At 34.0% G+C, this 20,250-nt stretch overlaps 1 protein-coding gene across 1 annotated transcript; it reads right to left on the minus strand.

The window, feature by feature from the left end:
• Positions 1 to 1,764: 1,764 nt before the first annotated feature.
• LOC128223391 (neurogenic locus notch homolog protein 1-like) lies at positions 1,765 to 20,196 on the minus strand. Its single transcript, XM_052932673.1, has 12 exons — positions 20,170 to 20,196; positions 19,533 to 19,707; positions 19,194 to 19,276; positions 18,731 to 18,914; positions 18,214 to 18,414; positions 17,760 to 18,017; positions 16,213 to 16,302; positions 10,952 to 11,047; positions 4,891 to 5,016; positions 4,185 to 4,366; positions 3,767 to 3,923; positions 1,765 to 2,372 (listed from the first exon to the last, which is right to left on the minus strand). The coding sequence occupies exons 2-12, from the start codon at positions 19,585 to 19,587 to the stop codon at positions 2,206 to 2,208; spliced, it is 1,599 nt and encodes a 532-aa protein (XP_052788633.1). The 5' UTR covers positions 19,588 to 19,707; positions 20,170 to 20,196; the 3' UTR covers positions 1,765 to 2,205.
• Positions 20,197 to 20,250: the final 54 nt, after the last annotated feature.

The following is a 20,250-nucleotide window of genomic DNA, read 5'->3' on the forward strand; positions in this document are numbered from 1 at the left end:
ACTTATTGAAACAAGCTTCTTAAGCCTCTTAAGCTTAAGAAGTTTCGAGAAATTTGGGCCTGGTTTGTCCCACTCATGTCATCATACCATCTCGCTGACCTTGTGGTAAAGGCGCCCTCATACGGAGCGGGAGGTCGTGGGTTCGATCCCTAGCCGCCTCATACCAAAAGACGTTATAAGTTGGTACAAGCAGCTCCCTTGCCTGCAACTCGGCATATAAAGGGTAGTGCTTGGAAAAGTGGTGTACTCAGTACAAGTGCAAGTACAAGTACGTATGTGCTTGTGTGGTTTTCCATTTGACGCATGTATTTTGTCGGGAATGCACAAGATTCCGTGCTGTGAAATATACGAAGGTTAAGTATCATGCTTTATTCCCTTGAATCTCAACAATTAAATGTTCAAAGAATATGGTTATGGTGATAATTAAAAAAATCCAACTTCAACACAAATCATTTAAGGAATGAATTGCGGGGTTAATATCATTATTGGGGAATGAACACAATTGGGGTGGTCAAAGTGTGTGGACTTTTTAGTTTGTATTATTCGTATATTTTTTTTGATTCTGAGGTAAGTTGGTAAAATTCAATGTCGGGGACATAAGATAATCTTTAGCTGAAAATCCGTTTCCGATCAATATGTGAAGAACACATTTGCTCAGAGATGTCAAACTCCAATGACTGGGCATGGTCATGCTATAATCTCTATTGATTTTGAGGTCTGTGTGACAAAGGTCAAGGTTGAAATGACCTTCAGTTCGGTTTATATTCAATATCGAAAGAACGCTTTAGCTCAGGGACCTCAAACTTTGTGTATTACATTACCAGCAGATGAATTATACTACAGTTATGGTCAGTTGATCAAAGGGCAACAACAAAACAAACAAACAGTTTATTTGCTAGACGGCCACCAGCCAATGCAAACATCACACCATACATATATGAAAACTACTTGTGCAAATTAGTGAGCATGAATAAAATAATAGTATCTGTCAAAACAAGAAAAAGTACATTTTGATAAAATGACATTGATAACTTATATATACAATACGATGTACTAACAGTCAAAACTGGTAACAAGTATGTGATGTTTATTCCTGGAAAAGTGAATTTCTCTTTTCTAAAGCTGAGCAAGTCGGTGGTGACCGTAACCCGAAAACCAGTTTCCTATCAATATCTGTAAAACGCTATGGCCCAAGGACCTCAAACTTTGAAGGCAGGTTGGTTCAACAGGTGAAACCTTATTTTTTCTGGTCAATGCTGCAAAAGTCACAGTACGCCGTTTCCTATCAATTTTAGGCCTAGAGAGCTCAAACTTGGTAGAGGTCCCTCAAATATGACCAGTATTCTTACTTTTATGACGCCAATTGTTAAATATCTGAAAATCCGATTTCGTTCAATAACTGAAGAATGTTTGTATCCAGGTATCTCAAACAAGGTTTGCCGGTGAACTTTGTTTGCTTCCTGATCATGTTTAAAAAAACATTCGTGGCATCTTAATAAAAATAGTCGTGTTATGAGTGATTACGGGGATCTTGAAAAGATATTCGGATCATTGTAGCCGGTTCATTGTGGGTTTGGTAGTTATATGATCTGACTTCAATGAAACTTGGTTAGACTTAAAAACAGTTCTTTATACGAATGCAATACATGTATTAAATTTTCTGAACACTGTCACCGGACCTGTACCGGTTGTCAAATATGTTTCAAGACTAGCAAAAACCCATTTCATTGTTTATTTACGCGATGTGTTACGTTACTTAGGATTAAAAGCACTGTTCGTATTTGTATTAAACAATGATTCACACTAACAAGTGTTTTTCACGACGAAAATACTGCTCTATATACACATACAAGATACACGTACAGTAACTATTGCGCCACAGTTTCTGTTGTTTTCATGTTTCATCGTATGTTTCTTTTAGTGTATACAAATGTTATCGGCTGGTCATCCCCGTTCCTATTAACCGTTTGATACACTTTTTTAATAGTTTGCACAAGTTGTGCATTGCCATAAAATACACATGTTTGCACTAAGGATAATGGACACATTTTTCCAAACAGTCATATATGCTTTGAACCAATTTTACATTATTTTGTTTTCAATTTTGCACAATAGATTTATATATTGATTCCTGTATTAAAGGTATGATAACCATACTTAAATGATTCAATTATTGCAGTAAAGTTATCCAAAAAAAAAATAGGTTTATGACAAGCAAACAACATCAGCCGTCCACCCCCTTTGTGTGCATTTCGTGAATGATGGTTGAGGTTCGTATCCTTCCGCACAGTTTGATGGTTTTAGGTGCAGCTCATCTCCAACGAAGTAAATAGGGAATACACCTCTTAAGTTTTTAGAAGGATAGCAGGAGGCTGAAAAATATATAACAAAACACATAGAGGATATTTGTTTATTTCAGTGTAAGATCGTATTTTATTTCCCGAGTGTCATATAAAAACATATATAAACAATAAGTATGTCATTTTGTATTATCCATATTTTTTTTTCAATTACAGATTTTACTAGTTGAATATTTTTTAAATGTTTCAAACCAAAAAGTGCATACTCTCGGAGAACAATTTTATGAAATGTTCGATAAAATATAATTTATGCAACTAAATTTCGGGTTATAATATAGAATAGCAACCCTTTTCTCAGTATGATATTGTACTCTAATTCAATGCAAAGGAGTATGTACCCAATGTGTGTGCAATGTGTGGATTATACTAAAATGTATTTGCAATGTCTGAACTATACTGGAAATGTGTGTGTAATGTGTGGACTATACTGTAAATATGTGTGCAATGCGTGGATTATACTGGAAATGTGTGTGCAATGTATGGACTATGCTGGAAATGTGTGTGCAATGCGTGAACTATACTGTAAATATGTGTGCAATGCGTGGATTATACTGGAAAAGTGTGTGCAATGCGTGGACTATACTGGAAATGTGTGTGCAATGCGTGGATTATACTGGAAATGTGTGTGCAATGCGTGGACTATACTGGACATGTGTGTACCATACGTGAACTATACTGGAAATGTGTGTGCAATGCGTGGACTATACTGGAAATGTGTGTGCAATGCGTGGACTTTACGTAAAGACCTTTTCTGACCATGACCAAAAGGGACAAAATCTCATTAAGGGCCGTAGCTGAAATTCCACATTTTTACAGACATATCGACTGACGATGTTAAAATATCATTTTCACATCGGTACGATCACGACTTGTAACACATTTTCGTTCAGTACTGCGTGATATAACGGACAAGGATCACTGGTGTAAACACTTTGATGAGAGAGTGGTGTGACCTTCTCATATTAAATGTTTTGTGATACTTGTGATTAAAGGCCGTTCATCGTAATTGTGTGATGATTTCCTGCACGATGATATAAGTAACAAACTCACATTATTAAAATTATAACATGAATGAAGGAATTAAAAAAAACACCTATGTCTGTAAAGTTTACTTTTTCCATTGCCCGGATGTATGCCGTGAGGCTATGTTAACAAGTTTAAAACAACTAGAACATAAACTGTAGCCAGTTTTATAAATCTGGTAACTTACATAGTTAGGACAAAAAGTTTACTGGTTAATAGCCATCCGATATTTACCTTTAACCAATCAATGTGTTTTAACATTGCAATATATCCAGGAGATAATCTATTGACAATGTATCTACACAAGTTGTACACACATAAGTGCATAATGTTATAAATCAAATCCCTACCATCATTAAAATTCAGACATAAAGGAGGCTTACCGAGTGGATAAAGAAAGATGCTTGTGTCGTCGATTTCCGCACCGTGTATAAATTTGTAATACTCTTTTCTTGATACATCTATTATTAGTACGGATTCCGGTATCCAACCATCTCCTGCAAGTGATCTGGCCTTTACACCAAGTTGGATTTTGGAGATCTGAAATGTTAATTATAGTTGTTTCAAGTGTTTCGTAGATTATAGTCTTAAACGACGATATTTTAACCGTTTTAACACGTTGCTGTTATTGTTCAAACCGACAGTTGCATATGTGGGCCTCTTTATTTACGACCAAAATTTATTTTGGAATCCTTGTCGGATTTCTTAAGAAGTATGAATTTCAGTGAATGAAACAAAAAAATCATAAAACAAATCAACAAACATTCGATGAGAACTTAACGTTCTTAAAAGAAGAAATACCTTTCTGACGTCAACAAAATGGCCCATCGTATGATCTTCATCACCAGGCTCAAACGTACCATGTACTATGATTTTGCCGCTGTCCCCTTTGGAACCATACATGTATAAGTACACCTCACCTTCTGTGCACTCACCTGGTCCCCAATAATCAGCTGTTTTTACGCGTATACGGTATATTGTACCTACAATCGAGATTGTCATAAGCTATAGTAAGAAATAGCTGAAATCACATAATCGAAAACATTGATTCATTGATTAATCCATTCAATTATTCACTCGTTCGTTCGTTCGTTCATTCGACCGTTCGTTCGTTCGATCATTCATTCATTCAATATTCAATTATTTATTAATTTATTTATTCATTCATTCATTAATTAATTCATTAATTCATTCATTAATTTATTCATCCATCCATCCATCATTTCATTCTTTCATTAATTCATTCATTCATCCGTCCGTCCATCCATCCATCCATCCATCCATCCATCCATTCATCCATCCATCCATCCATCCACCCACCCACCCACGCACATATATATATATATATATTATATATCTGTAAAACATGTTGCCGACTATACTTTTTACTCATAAGAAAGTTTCATAAGATATATTTTTGTTGCAAGTTACCTAAAAATACACAAAACTTTCAAAAACGAGGTACCTCTCAAACAGCTGACTTGCTATGACCAGCGGCCATTTTCACAAGTAATCTGTCCTTTAAAACTGGGTACATTTCCACCAGAGCAGCTTTCACGAGTAACAGTGTATATGGCTCCATTTCGGTAAAACGCATCATTTCCTTTATCAATCGGAGCCTGACATCCCTCCTCTGAAAAGTAACAATAACAAAATATATTTTTATGGCCACAAAGCAGTAATCGAATCATTTTAATTATCAACCGGAGTCGGATAGAAGTAGTACACAGGGGTGTTGTGTAACATGTATGACAAGGTGGTAACCATTTAAATATATACAATTTGTTCATGTCTGTGTAAATTGTCGACGTACAATCATATACTGCATTTAGATGTATAAATCCTTTTTAAAATGGCAAGAAGAAACACTAAATAATAAAATCAAACGCACAAATAACGATACACAGCGTACACTGCACAAATTCAAATATATAACTTATCAAAACAGTTATAGGCTACACTCATAGAACTTTTAATGAAAAAAGAAATCGCTATGGTCAATAAAATATTATTTTAATTCAAATGGCGCGCACAATTACTTTGATGCAATGACAAAATGTTTACAAATTTAATGCAATATCATATTTATTGCATTTGACATTTATGATCACTATGATTAATGATGTATGATTTAGGTACATATAACATAATGTCAACCATCGGGAAAGTATTTTGAATTAATAGCTAACTGGCTACACATTCCCCAGTTGAAAAAATGTCAAAATTCCGTTGATATTGTTTTATCTGAGCCTTAATCATAAGTTTTTTTATTTGAACATTAAAGTCTAATGCGTTAAATATAATAATGCAATTAAATTAAACCAAAAGAAATAAGCCTACATTAAACTATATTGAGCACCTTTAATACCATCACGTCTTTTTCTGCATTACGCATGAGTAATATTACAGTAACATCCGCTTGCTTGTTAACGAATTTTATCGTCAACTGTAATTGCTTAATTGGTAAAACTCAAGCACATAATACGTTTAAGTTAGGTCTGTTTAAATTATAAAGATTTATTTGAATAAAATAGTTTATATTCTTCCAATGAAATCATAATAGGAAATCGGGATGTTTCATCTTGATTACATGTAAAAACATTCTTAAAACGTTCATCACTTGTTTTATTTTAACAGGAAATGTCATGAACAAAGGTAAGACATAATGTGACCGGTCGTGAAGTCCCCATTTAGATGAAAGCAAATTACGTTTAGAGCATAGTGTTTATATTTTGATTCATTCTGGATATCATTTTGGTATGCATTTGTTTTAGAAAAATGATCAGAACGATAGAATACATAATTTGTTTTAAATTCATCCGGGTGCAACTATACTGCAATGCATGGAAAGCGGCAGTGCGTTCAGTTAACATGTTTGCGGCAAACGATTGCTGTTTGTTTTCCCGTTTAACGTGTATGCACTGCGTTGTAAAGGGATACAAAACAAAACGTTTGCGAGCGTTTTGTAAACACTCGCCTTACTAAATGCACTGAAAATGCATTTGTTTGTCAGTAAAAGGTATTCGGCTCATCTTCATCCATACGGGTAGTATTCAGTGTGTGTATAACACGTGATAACTTATGTCATAAATGCCTCATCGAAGGCAACGTTTTGCTTCGAATGAAGACTTTAAGCAAAGATGACTTCACTATTTCTTCATTATTTTAATTGAAACATAGCACAGTCTACACCGCTTATGGGCTCCACCTTCGGTCTTTCACCAGAATTCGATTGAGAGTTTAGTTTTTTAAAACAAACCTTTTCACAAAACGGCCGTCTGACGGAGCGCTGTAAAAACTCCGGTAATAAAATGATGGCGGGACTCTTTAAGCGGCATAGACTGCCCTTTGTTCCATTTAAAATGGTGCAGTAAAATAAAGTTATCTTTGTTTTAAGTCTTCATGATAAGCAAAATGTTGCTTTCCGACATAGGATATATGACGTCATTTATCACGTGGTAAACACACACTGGTGTTTATAATAGTTGTTTTTCTACTCCCCCCCCCCATAAAAAGGGAAAAACTCGACACAACGATTCTGACACCCTTAATCATATAATTAAAATTTTTATGTGTATACAGATGCTGTATCTATCACCTTGTTTTGGGTTAAAAATAACCATAACATATTTTTCAACATCATTCTGCACATATGTTAAAACATTAATTGGAAACCATAATTGCTACATTGATATTGAATATTCAAGCAAATCATACGTTTATTCCTCAGTGTTACAATTAAATAGGGCAGTTTTCTATTTATATCAAAAGAGGAGACCGTCGTCACTTTTTTAATTTAGACAGAAAATTGCGCCATGAACATAATTATAACAAAAGGTATGACGTCCATCAACCTGGTGTTACGTCACCATTTAAAAGAAAGGGGAAATCTCGTAACAAGTAAAGAGTTAACGTAAGGCTTCTGACTAAATATCATTTAGGTACTCTTCTGACTGAATATCATTTAGGTACTTACTGGATATCATTTAGGTACTCTTCTGACTGGATATCATTTAGGTACTCTTCTGACTGGATATCATTTAGGTACTATTCTGACTGGATATCATTTAGGTACTCTTCTGACTGGATATCATATAGGTACTCATTAAACGGAATTCAAATGATCGGGTGAATATATTTTGTTTAAACTTATTCCGGTTACTATGTTTAGTAATTTATTTAAGACGGGAAATATCAGCGCTTAGTCAGTTTGTTGTATTCGGCTCAACATCAGCGCAGGAATGACTATTTTATTAATAAATACCGGCATGTTTGCAAAAAGGCATGCCATGAGAATACTCAGTCAGTCTAGGGTTTTGATAAAGAAGTTTTGTGATAAAATTGACATGACGTCTGCAATAAACTGCGCTAAATATGTGTGCGCTATGCAGTTATGTTTTATATATATATTTTTTTTTTGAAACACGGAAGAATGAAATTGTTTCGAACTTGGCTTTTTATCGTCATAGACACGTTATGTTATGTCTGTGGACATACAAGGTTCTTGATACTTGAACAGCCCTTACTGTTTGAACACATAGGCTACTCCTTTGTTTTTGGTTTACAAAAATTGTGGCAGAAAGGTCCAATGGGTGGTCGAAATAAAAACAAAACAAAAAAAAACGGTTCAAAACGGCGGAGGTTCTTCACATAAATAGTAATCAGTTTGAATCTTCATTGATCATAGCCAATAAGTTTAATGTATATAATTGAAAAATAAGACGCATCACGTACCTGTATAAAATAACCTAGTATAAGTTTGGACACTATTAAATTGAAAACCCTTGATTATTTTCGACATTCTCTTCAGAAATTATATCTTTTTCACAGAAAACAAATTATGGTGTTCATTATATGCTGATTCTCATCAAAATGAACAAGTTAATTGCATCATTGAATGTTTTTTTGCATCTATTTAAGATGTGTCAGTAGGTGTGATGAGATCTCTTGACACCAAACCATAGGTGGGAGTTACCCTTGACCTTGAAATTGGAGACCCGTATCTTTATATAAAAATGATTAACAATCTAAATAATGAAATTAAGGCACAAACCAGGTATTTTAAATCCTTCGACTTGAAATACCATGTGTGTCTTGCCAACCATGAGCGTATTGTTTGTGGCAAAAAAGTGTACATTTATGTGTACATAAAAGTTCAATTGAATATTAAGAATGTTTCTTAGTTTGGGCCAAGGTTAATGATTTGCACAACAACGCCTTCACATATGATAGCTATGCTTTTTTTACTATGACAACACTTTAGTAACATGGGAGGAAAAAGTGTGCCTGGTGTTGGGCTACAAACCAGGACTGCCGGTACTCGAGCTCGGTGCTACTAAGAAACCAACCAAATTAACTTGGCCACTAATTCTTGCTAAAAACAACCTGGATTTTTTATGTCTTCAGCAACTGTTAAACAGACATAGGAATTAAGGATTATGGACATAAAATTTTGAATAATTAGTTTAAAAGTATAATAGTTACGTAAAACATTACACAATTCAGCAAGAATACAATGTCTTAGGTAAGGAATAAACCCTTTATAGGTCCAATATGCAAATTTAAAAGTTATTCTACGAAAATTCCCTAGTTTGACTGTTTTCAGCATTTGAAATGTTGTTTCATACCCTGGGTCATAATGTAAGGTTTGAATAGAAATCTAATGTTTGTGTTATAGATGTGTGCATGTCACTTGTGTGTATTTCTTTAGTCCTAGCAGTTAAGAATAGTATCCATTAAAATTGATCACACTTCTTTAATTGAAGTCTGTTCTTGAACCGAATCTGTCTCTTGTGCTTGCCAAATAATAGGAAGACACTGATAGCTTCAACATTATTTTAAACGATATTGAACATCCACTGACATTGTAGAAAGTTTAAGCAGATCATTTGTATCAACTGCCTTCTCCTGTTGAGTATCAACTTAGTCAAATTTAACATCCAAAATGGACATCCTGAAATAAAATAAATACTTTTATAGCATGCATGCACTATTTACCCATCGTACACAATTGGCAATTGGCAATGTATCATTTATTAAATTTAATGACAACCTAAAAAAAGATCTTTGACAAAATTCATAACAATCAAAATGTATTTTAAGCCTTTGAAAAATGCTAAGTAACTAAGTTTTACATTATTTGGTAGTTTACCCCACCCACCAGTTAAGTGTACTGAAGTTGAGGATAAAGTAGAAAAACATCATTGACATTCGCACAAACCTATTCAATTATAAACAAGATGTTCCTTTCATGTCTTACCCATCTATCAATCTACTTTGCATGTGATACACTGCCTGTTACTCGAAAATGAATGCAGAAATACACCCGGAAGTCCCCGCCATCTTGCTGATGCCAATATTTATGCTAGAAGCCCTATCATTGGTTTTAATAACCTTACTCTGACCAATGAATAACGTCATACAAAATTCGTATTCTTTCTCAATTTCTTTGGTGTTTATTTTCGTCCCTCTTATCGGGGAGGTCGGAAATAATATAAAAAAAAATGGCAAAAATGTGATTTATTTTTCGATTAAACAAAAATTACGGACGTCGGTTTTGTAATCCAAAAATACAAATGGAAAGGCCCTGGGCAAAAAAGGTTTGTTTCAATGCATGTTGTTGACAATTGTACAAGTCAAAAAACACTGTCTGTCAAAAACAAATTATCTGTATGGGATAAGTTTCAGGCTCATGCTTCTGTAATGCCCCTTTTTGTTGCGAATAGGTATAAATCAATAAGTATGAAACAATTATGAAAAATCATATCTCATAAAACATTGTAATAATGTATATGTGTATGTAAAGAAATACGGATAAAAATGCTATGTCTCAAAGTAATCATTTTGGTCAATATTATTAAACTTTGGATAAGATTAGCAATTATGATTGAGTTTTCAGTGACTTTATCTTGTGAGAATTTCCTCTAGTAAAAAGACAGACCATTCAGAAGTCAGCATTGACGTTTGGCTTAATTATTGTTTTACACCTTTTTTAAAGTGTACAAACCAAAGTGTTTCTACTGAACATGCAGAAAGTAACCATTTAAATTTGGTCTTCTAAATAATAAGATGCTGCCGGGTTGCGCGCAGCCTAGGGATTAAATGTTTAGAAGACCAACGAAAACCTCTAAAATTATAAACTAGTACTGATCTATGAGAAAGTTATTTAGCCGTTTTATAGTTGATTATTACTTAGCTATCACTAATAGTGAAAAGTGATTCATGACAACATTACATCACATTGACCATAAAGCCCCCAACTGTATTTTATATAACAGTTATTATATAAGTCATCAAATTTAAATAGAAACGGATTGTTTAAGTTCCATTGCAAAACTTAACTTTGCATGCTTAAGATTAGTATATATGCCACCACTGTCCCTTTTAAAATGTCTTAGAAATATAACATTCAATAATACAATGGAAACTATTTTTCTAGAGTTCTATGACCCTCACAAAAGATGAACAATGTCTCAGTATGTCACTGGCAGATCAGATATATCTTTAAAAAGCCAATAAAAGTTGTTAAACTAAACAATAAATGACCCATTTTACGGTAGAGGACATACCTGTTTGGCAACGATTGCCAGAAAATCCATCCGGACGGCTACACTTGTTTGGCGAGGTACATGTCCCACCGTTTTGACATCCATCAGGACAAAGAGCTGGAATTTACATCTAAAGCTATGATTTCCAGCTTACGAGGCACGATACCTTTTATATGTAAACGCCTCTTTTTCCTCAATTTGTTCAATTAAAAACTTTTAATTCAATACTTATAAACATTGTATAATTTTGTTTTTTCATTTTTATCTCTTGATAAACATATGTTTTTTTTTGTTTTGACAATGATTGCATTAACACAACTCATTTTCGTAGACGACGTCAAATATAAATAAATATTCGAACTTAAAGCATTAGACAGACAGACAGACAGACAGACAGACAGTTTATTGACTTGCACATAGTACATCGTCACAACACATACATATTATAATAAAATTTGTCAACGTGTATGGGCAATGATAATAAACAATAATAAATACACATTATAACAAACAAATATGTAGAAAAAAAGAAAAAAGACAATAAATAATAAATGAGAAGGTGAACATGGTTTATAAATGAAATTAAGTATTGACATTTAGTAAGTTTGATCTTATTTTAAGAGATTCTTTAACAAAGATACAAAGTTTTATAAGTTCCGTTCTGTTAGTTGAATTTATTAACTGGATATATTTAAATACTGACGGCTTTACAAAATAGTATTTCTTTAAATATTTTCTTCTAAGAGCATCAAAATGAGAACAGATGCATATAAAGTGAAATTCATCTTCGATATCCAAATAATTACAGCATTGACAATATCTTTCAGCTCTAGGTATGCTATTTCTGGCATATCTACCAGTTTGAATACGAAGCGGATGAACAGATAGACGTAATCGACTAAAGTAAAATCTTAAATTTCCTGGTAAAATATCTAAGTAAGTTTCATATGCAAAACATGATTTAATTGTTCTATATATATCCAATACGCTACTATTTTCAACTGTTCTGAACCAATCTTGTTTGAAAGTATCGTATAATCTACACTTGAAAGATTCAATAAACACAGCTACATCAATATTTAGAACATTATCAAAGACGTGGCTAAAGCCAAAATCATTTAACATTTTTTTAACATTATAAACCCAATTGCGACAACCTTTAGTGCAATAGTACACAGCTCGGTTATATACTGTTTTGATAATAATATTGTCAGTGGTAACAATCTTGAACCAATATTTTAATATATGAATGTATCTATGCAAATACAAAGGGTATCTGCCTAATTCGCCATAAACACACGCATTGCAAGTATTAGTTCTAACTCTCAATAGTCTTTTACAAAATTTTAAGTGAATTCTCTCTATTTCTTTAGATTTAGTAAATCCCCAGACCTATGCTGAGTAATTTAATATGGAACCAACAAAGGCGTCAAAAAGTTGACACATAATCTTGGGTTTAAAATCAAAATCATTACACTTATGAAATAAAACATTCATTGCCTTAAGGGCTTTTCCAATCAAATGTTCTTGGTTCAAACTAAAATTACCAGTATAATTAAATACAACATCTAAATAATTAAAATCGTTAACCACTTGTATATCCTGACCATTATAAGTCCATCGTTCGTTAGGCAAAAGCCCGCCTCTTTTTCGAAAAACCATAATTTTTGTTTTATCAGTATTTACCTTTAATCCCCATGCATTACAATAACTTGATAAATTATTTAATTGAATTTGAATATCTTCAGGAGATTTGCCTACAATGGCCATGTCATCAGCAAATAATAACAATATTAAAATAATATCATCTAAGTGCAGACCAGAGTTAACATCATTCTGTAAATACAACTCTAGATCATCTACAAATAAAGAAAATAACAAAGGAGACATAACTTCTCCTTGGCGTAAGCCAACAGCGTAAGAAAAGAAATCAGAATATGAAGACATTGATTTTACACAAGATTTGACTTTTTTGTACATGTCGCGAACAATTCTAAGTATTTTCCCTTGTATTCCACATTTGTACATCTTTAACCATAGTGCATTTCTATAAATAGTATCAAAACACTTCATCATATCGACAAAAATAACGTATAATCTTTTTTTCTCAAACAAATAATTCTGAATTAATGAATAAAGTATAAAAATGGCATCCGTTGTAGATCGCCCTTTTCGAAATCCGAATTGAGCATCCGAAATAATGTTATGATCGTCACATAATTTATCTATACGTTTATTAATGACAGAAGTAAATAGTTTTGATAAACAACTAACTAATGTTATTCCCCTATAGTTATTAACATCTGATCCAGAACCTTTTTTGTGCAGGGGGATAATAATACCTTCCGTCCATTGCTCTGGGAAAAACCCCGAATCTAATATATTGTTAAACAGGTCACAAATATGCGATGATAAAATGTCTACGGTTTCAATAAAGTATTCATTTAGTAAAAGTCATTCCCAAATGCTTTACATCTTTTCAATGATTTAACAGCAACTTTAATTTCTTCAACAGAAATAGTTTCATCAAGTTCTTGGAAAACTGTATTTGGTTGATTAAAATCAAATTGTCCATTAAAATCCTCCGCTTCTAAGTTATGATTACCAAAATCATTGTTACTTATATTTTCAAAGTATTTATGGAATTCGTCAAGAAGAATTTTATTGGATTTGTTGGAACTTTTTGTTTTAAAATGCTTCCAAAAATCTCTAGGTTTACATTTTCTCAGATTTTCGATGTCGTTCATTCTTTTTCTATAATCAACATTTTTCTTTCTTTTTATAATTGCTTTGTAAATCGATTTAAGGTCACAAAGTATCAGTCGGTTTTCATCAGATTTGCAATTATTAAAAGTTCGAAGTGCCTCTAAATACAAGCTTTGGGCATTTGAACATTCTTGATCAAACCAATATTTATCATTAACTGTACAATTGTCAAAAAATACATTATTCTTATAACAACAGTCTTTAGCAAACAATGGGTCGGCTACATCTCGTATTGTATTTGTAAACATAGTTAACATAGTATCCCTGTGCGAGCAATCTTCATTATTAACAATATTATTAAACACTGACAATTTTGCTATAATCCCTGAACGAAATTGTTCCCGAAATGATACATTCCATTTATATTTAATCTCTGAATGAAATTCGGCGCCAGGTATCTTATTGTTGCATAACAATGAAATATTTAAAGGGGCATGATCACTCCATTCATTAAATGATTCGATAGTAAACTGATTTATCTTAGTAAAATTACGCTCACTTGTTAATAAATAGTCAATCACAGAACAGCCGTTATGAGACAAAAAAGTGTACTGATCTGTATTACCTAAACGACCGTTAGCAATGCGAAGGCTTGACCTCTTACAAATATCTAACAACTTTGTTCCGTGACTATTACTTGACCTGTCGATGGAGGCCCTATCTGGAGTACAATCAAAATTGTCATCTTGGCTGTCAATACAGCAATTAAACTTATCATGTATAACATAATCCTTTTTATTACCAACTCTACTATTAAGGTCACCACAAACAAAAACACAGCCCTTATCATCATATAAAGATATATCATTTTCTAATATGTCAAATAAATCAACATTGACTACATTATATATAGGTGAATCTTCTCCCCAAATGTAAGCTCCGCATAAATAAATATCTGCAGCGGTGTTAAAAAAAGCATGATCTAATTTTAGCCATAAAATCGTATCATAATGATTCTTAATAATTTCAATTCCTTCACTTAGATAATCCCTATAATACAAAACCAATCCCCCACTATTACGTTTAGCATATCTATTTTGAAATTTGCGATAGAAATTATGTGATTTAAAACCATTTAAATCGATCTTACTATCGGAATCACACCAAGATTCATATAAAAAACAAATATCATATTGTTCTAAAATATTAACAAATCCAGAACTTTCCTTCTTCTGTCGGGATAGTCCGTGAACGTTCCACGATAAAATTCGAAGTTCACCTTCCTCGTGTCCCTACAGCTTCACTGGCTTCCCGTCCACGTACAACGTGTCATACACGATCCACGAGCGGTGACCGTCCTTCCGGGCTTCCTTCATCTTCGGGACGAGTCGGTGCCGCTTGTCGAGCACTTCCGGAGGGAATTGTTCAAACATTTGGCAGCCCGTTCCTGCCAGGTGTTTCCACTGACGTCGCACGACCTCTCTGTCCTTGAAAAAAGTGAACTTTGCCACAATATTACGGATCTTGCCAACCACTGGTTGCCCCGGGGAACGATGCACGCGCTCAAAGCGCATAGCGTTGGCCGTCTCCTTTGCGATTTTGAGCGTCTCATGAAGATGGTTCCGTAGCTTTGCTTCGGTGACAACGGCAGGTTCGCTTCCAGTCGCGTTGTCTTCAGGGATGTTAGTGAAAACTAAATTGTTCCTCATTGACTGAGATTTGAGGTACGCTATGTCATCCCGTAGCTCCTCCCGCTGTCTTTCTAGCATAGTCACCCTCTCAGCCATCACACTTGCATCAACATCCGCCGATTCCACCTTGTCCTCAAGTTTATTAACCCGATCGTCGGTACGTTTAACACGGTCCTCTAGAGCAATCCACAATTTACGTAAATCTTTCTCAAAGTCTGTTACCTTGCACTCGAGGGCCTCGATTGAATTGAGTTTCTTTTCCATTACACAAAGCTTCTCACCCATTTTCTTCATACAGTCCAGTAGGTCCTTGTTAGTCGGCTCACTGCCGCCTTCCGCCATTTTGAATGAACTATCAGATTCGATTTTTGTAGATGTAGCAAAAACTTCAGTTGTATCGTCGTATGCAGATTCGTTAGTATCTTGAAATAGTACAGCACTAGCCCTTCCCAATACTTCACTCACTGAAAAACTATTTTCATGCTCCTCGGACGGGCCTCTCGGTTTTGATGATTTGCTTTTGTTTGAATTATTTCCACTAGAATTTCTATCTTTCCTCTTTTTAGTCATGATTTAAAAGCACACAATACATCCATATGCACAAAAGTAACATGCTCAATGGTATTTTGTTTAAATCCAGGTGTTAGATTATGAATTAGACCTAAAAAATCCACAAAATTTATCCGCGCTCAAAAACACGTCCGTTCAGCTCCATATCACGTGACATTAGATATGCATTGTAAATGTTTGGAAACATACAAAAGCAATTGAAAATCAAAACATGTTCATTAGTTATGGTGAAAACGATCTCATACCCGAATAAAAGTAAACATGCAATGACCTGATAATAGACGATTTTAAAAGGCCAATCTCTGCGTTACTTACGTGTTTCACACTGCTGTCCAGTTGAGAATATTGGACATGTACACGTCTCATCTCGAATACATATTCCTCCGTTCTGACACTCACACTTTGCTTGAAACAGAGAGGTGCAAATGTCAAAGAGCCGCTTAGTTAAACTTATCAAAACGTTAAGTTATAATTTTTTCAAAATCCAAAATGTTTGACATTATCCAGTCAACGATGTCTTGTGTATTCTGTTGATTGTTTCTATCTTAGCATTAATGTATTGAATTTTCGGACGCTATACGTTTAAGTTTTTACACCACTTTGACTGGGGAAGGCTTTTGACTTACAACTGTAAATTTAGCAGTGGTTAAGATTAAATATGAATATAAAAAAAATAAGTTATCACTCAAACATTTAGTTTGTGTTTGACATTATTCCATTCAACAATGTATTGTGTATATTTGGGATTGCTTCCCTTTCAAAAAATATGTTTTCGCTTTTGTAACAAGAAAATAAATTTAAGTTTATATTTTTTATATGTTTTTTTTTATTCTGAAAACACACACACACACAAAGAAGCTGCAATACATTGATAGTTGAAGGCATAAGACAATTAACATTTAGGCCACAAGACAGTAATAATTTAAAAAACCCAGACAATTATAATTAGGGCCACAAGACAGTGATAATTATGGCCACAATGAAGTGATAATTGAAGCCACAGGACAGCGATAATTGAGACCACACGACAATGATAATTGAAACCACAATACAGTGATAATTGAGGCCACACAACAGTGATAATTGAGACCACAATACTGTGATTATCGAGGACACGAACTAGTGATAATTGAGCCAACAAGACAATGATAATTAAGAACACAAGACAGTGATGATTAAAGCCCCAAGCCAGTGATAATTGAGGCCAGAAGACAGTGATAATTAAGGACAAAAGACAGTGATAAATGAAGCCTTAAGACCGTGGTAATTGAGGCCACAATATTATGATAATTAAGGCCTCAAAACAGTGATAATTGAGGCAACAAGACAGTGATCGTTGAGGCTAAAATACAGTGATAATTGAGGACACAAGATAATATTTTTTAGGCCAAAAGACAGTGATAATTGAAGTCACAAAACATAAATAATTGAGGCAACAAACCATCAGTGATATTGGAGGCCACTAGACAGTTATAAGTGAGACCCTTAAACAGTGATATAAGAGGTCACAAGACAGTGAAATTGAGACCAAAAGAACGTGCTATTTGAATCCACGAGGCAATTATAATTGAGGTCATAGGATCGTGATATTTGAGACCATTGGCCAATAATACATGAGGCCACAGTACAGTAATACTTGAGGCCGAAATACATTAATAAATGAAGCCACAAGACAGTGATTATCTAGGCTACCAAACAGTGATAATTGAGGCCACAAGACAGTGAAAATTGAGGCCACAAGACAGTGAAAATTGAGGCCACAAGACAGAAGAAATTAAGTCCACTATACCACGAATATTGACGCAACAATACCGCGATGATTAATGCCACCAGGCAATGATAATTTTGTTTCTGGTGTGTACCTGGTCGACATTCGGGAAACGATCCATTGTTGCCTAGCGACCATGATTCGCCTGATCCGTTTTCTACTACCCAGTTGCCCATGTCGCATATAAAAATCCGAAATTTTGGTTCGTATGTTTCACCGTTTCCGCCACTTTCACAGTTAAATACGGCTGATTCTCCGTGAACTATCGCTTCTATTGCAGTGGCACTGATAATCAATCCTTTATACATTACAGTCAACCCGTGCTCAATCGAACCGTTTAATTTACAGTTAACTGCAACATTATAAAAAATATATATTCAGGTTTATGGTTACAATAACTGTAGTTTGATAACTGTACATTTCAAAGTCATTGAACTGACTGAAGTGATGTTTCTCAGATCGATTTTAGGAACTACATTACTGTATTATTGTGTATTTACATGGTTATTAAGACGAGTAACAAGCCAATAAACAAACAAATAATGTACTTGGTTTGCTCTGGGCCTGCTTTCCACTGCACACAAAGGCAGGAATCTCTCTGTTACATGAACAACTGTATCTCTCGTACAAAAGGCTGTCAGCGTATGCGTAACCATGGTTGCACTCAAATGATTGACCACTATCTGTGACCGTGCCATTTGGCAGAATCTTGCACTCATTAGGATTTATATCTTGTGGGTCGGTTGTCCCTAATGGATTATATGTTAAATTGAATAATGAGAAAGGGTAGAATAAATAACTAATAAGTAAGTAATGAAAAATGAATATTACCATGAAATTAAAATTAATAAAAAAATTCAATGTAAAAATGTTGGTTTTCATAAAATACAATACAAACGCATAATACGGCTATCCGAATGGCTGTACAATTTATTTTTACGTGTTTGCAAAATGCCGTGAATGTGCATTCTAACTTTGATTCGCATGTTTTCAAAAATATCAGTTGTGAATACTCCTGTTATATAAGGGTATCTACATATTAAAGACAATCATAAGTGAAGGTACCTGCCGAACAAGAAAGTGTATCATAGTCAGGAATAACACCGTTTGTGCATGTCAGCTGCACATGAACTTTTGTTTGAGAAGGGTTGCCATCTTCGTTTGGCTGAAAATTCACAATATGGTCGTCCAACTCTTCGTCTCCATTTTCACACATCATTTCCGCAATAATTGCTTTTCCGTGATTTATCTTCAATATACAAACCTCATATTTCAAATATCATTACTAGTATCATTCTCTAATAAACATCCCAACAACATATCACTCTACGCCCACTTTAATGCAGTAGTATTGAGCATTGTCCTTCAACATAGTGCTAACAAACTGTTTGGTGAAACTCTTGTCAATGTACAGTTATCAAACCACGCTTACAGTTGTAATATGATTATGCATGCATCACCAAATGAAGTGAATAAATAAGCAATTTTTTAGACCTAAGCAAGTGTTTTCGATTGCATTGTTTCTTACCACCGTTCCTGCCGCCAGTTTCTCACTAGATAGGCTATATAATTGATCGTCATCCGAATCAGGTGCGGTGCAGTTAAGCTTACCTTTGAAAAAAAAAGTATTCCATATATTAATGATGAGCACCGTCGAGTGACTATTCTTAATATGTTTTAAATTTGTAAGATCAAATATGAGTTATTCTTCCATCGTTATGTTTGTTATTTAAATTAAAATAATAAAAAAAAACAATGTTGAAAACAACAGAGACATTCGAAATGTAATACTGAATTCCAAAATCTTATAGCCTACTACCACTTCCGGTATCAAACACTGAAGTATTATTCCCTGAGTTAACCCAACCTTTGTGACTGCGGTTTTCTAGTTGGTGTTGTCGTAAACACATTATACCCTCCATGCCAATCAACGTGCTATTTGTGCAAGTCAATGTTAGTTCCGAGCCGTTGTTAGTTCCATCGTACCGGCCGTATGCATGTGGATTTGAAAGAATGAATCCTTTTTGGCAAGTTACTTTTATCTGAAATTTCAAGCATGTTATTAGTGGACTCAGAAATCTTTGAATAAATAGGAAATAATGTAAATGTTAATACATATAGTCATCACAATTGGTTATTATATAGTATTAAGTGTAAATATATAATATACATGAATACCGTTTCGCCATGTTTTAATGCGCTTCTAGATTGATTATTGAGTTTCGAAACCTCCGAATTTTTTATTTGTGGGATTTCGCATCCTAGAAAAAAAACGGAAATAGGAGAATTGTTATGCAAAGCAGGCTAATGGCTATCAAAACATATCCTGTTTCATATATCTAAATAAAAATGCAGCTTTTATGTTTTACGATCAACATTTACTATTAACCTTAGCAACATGAAGTAATTTGTTCACTCAGTATTACATTTTCTAAGAATTTACTCACGAATTAACGATACATGTAATGTATTTTCAAATCAAAAATACATTTTTTAGAACTTACTCTCGAAGCAATGATACATTTTTTCAAACTGTCCCCTCAAGCATTGGATATCTGAGTAAGAAGCGTCATTGCTTTCGTCTT

This window comes from Mya arenaria, chromosome 17 (assembly GCF_026914265.1).
Source record: "Mya arenaria isolate MELC-2E11 chromosome 17, ASM2691426v1".
In the NCBI taxonomy this organism is placed as follows: domain Eukaryota; kingdom Metazoa; phylum Mollusca; class Bivalvia; order Myida; family Myidae; genus Mya; species Mya arenaria.

Bases quoted from the DNA above. Each gene is read 5' to 3' on its own strand.
- LOC128223391 (XM_052932673.1), bottom strand. From the start codon at position 19,587: ATGGAGGGTATAATGTGTTTACGACAACACCAACTAGAAAACCGCAGT. The intron at 19,277-19,532 runs GTTGGGTTAACT...TTTTTTTCAAAG, and splicing joins AGAAAACCGCAGTCACAAAG to GTAAGCTTAACTGCACCGCA. The intron at 2,373-3,766 runs GTAAGCCTCCTT...TATATTTTTCAG, and splicing joins CATCTTTCTTTATCCACTCG to CCTCCTGCTATCCTTCTAAA.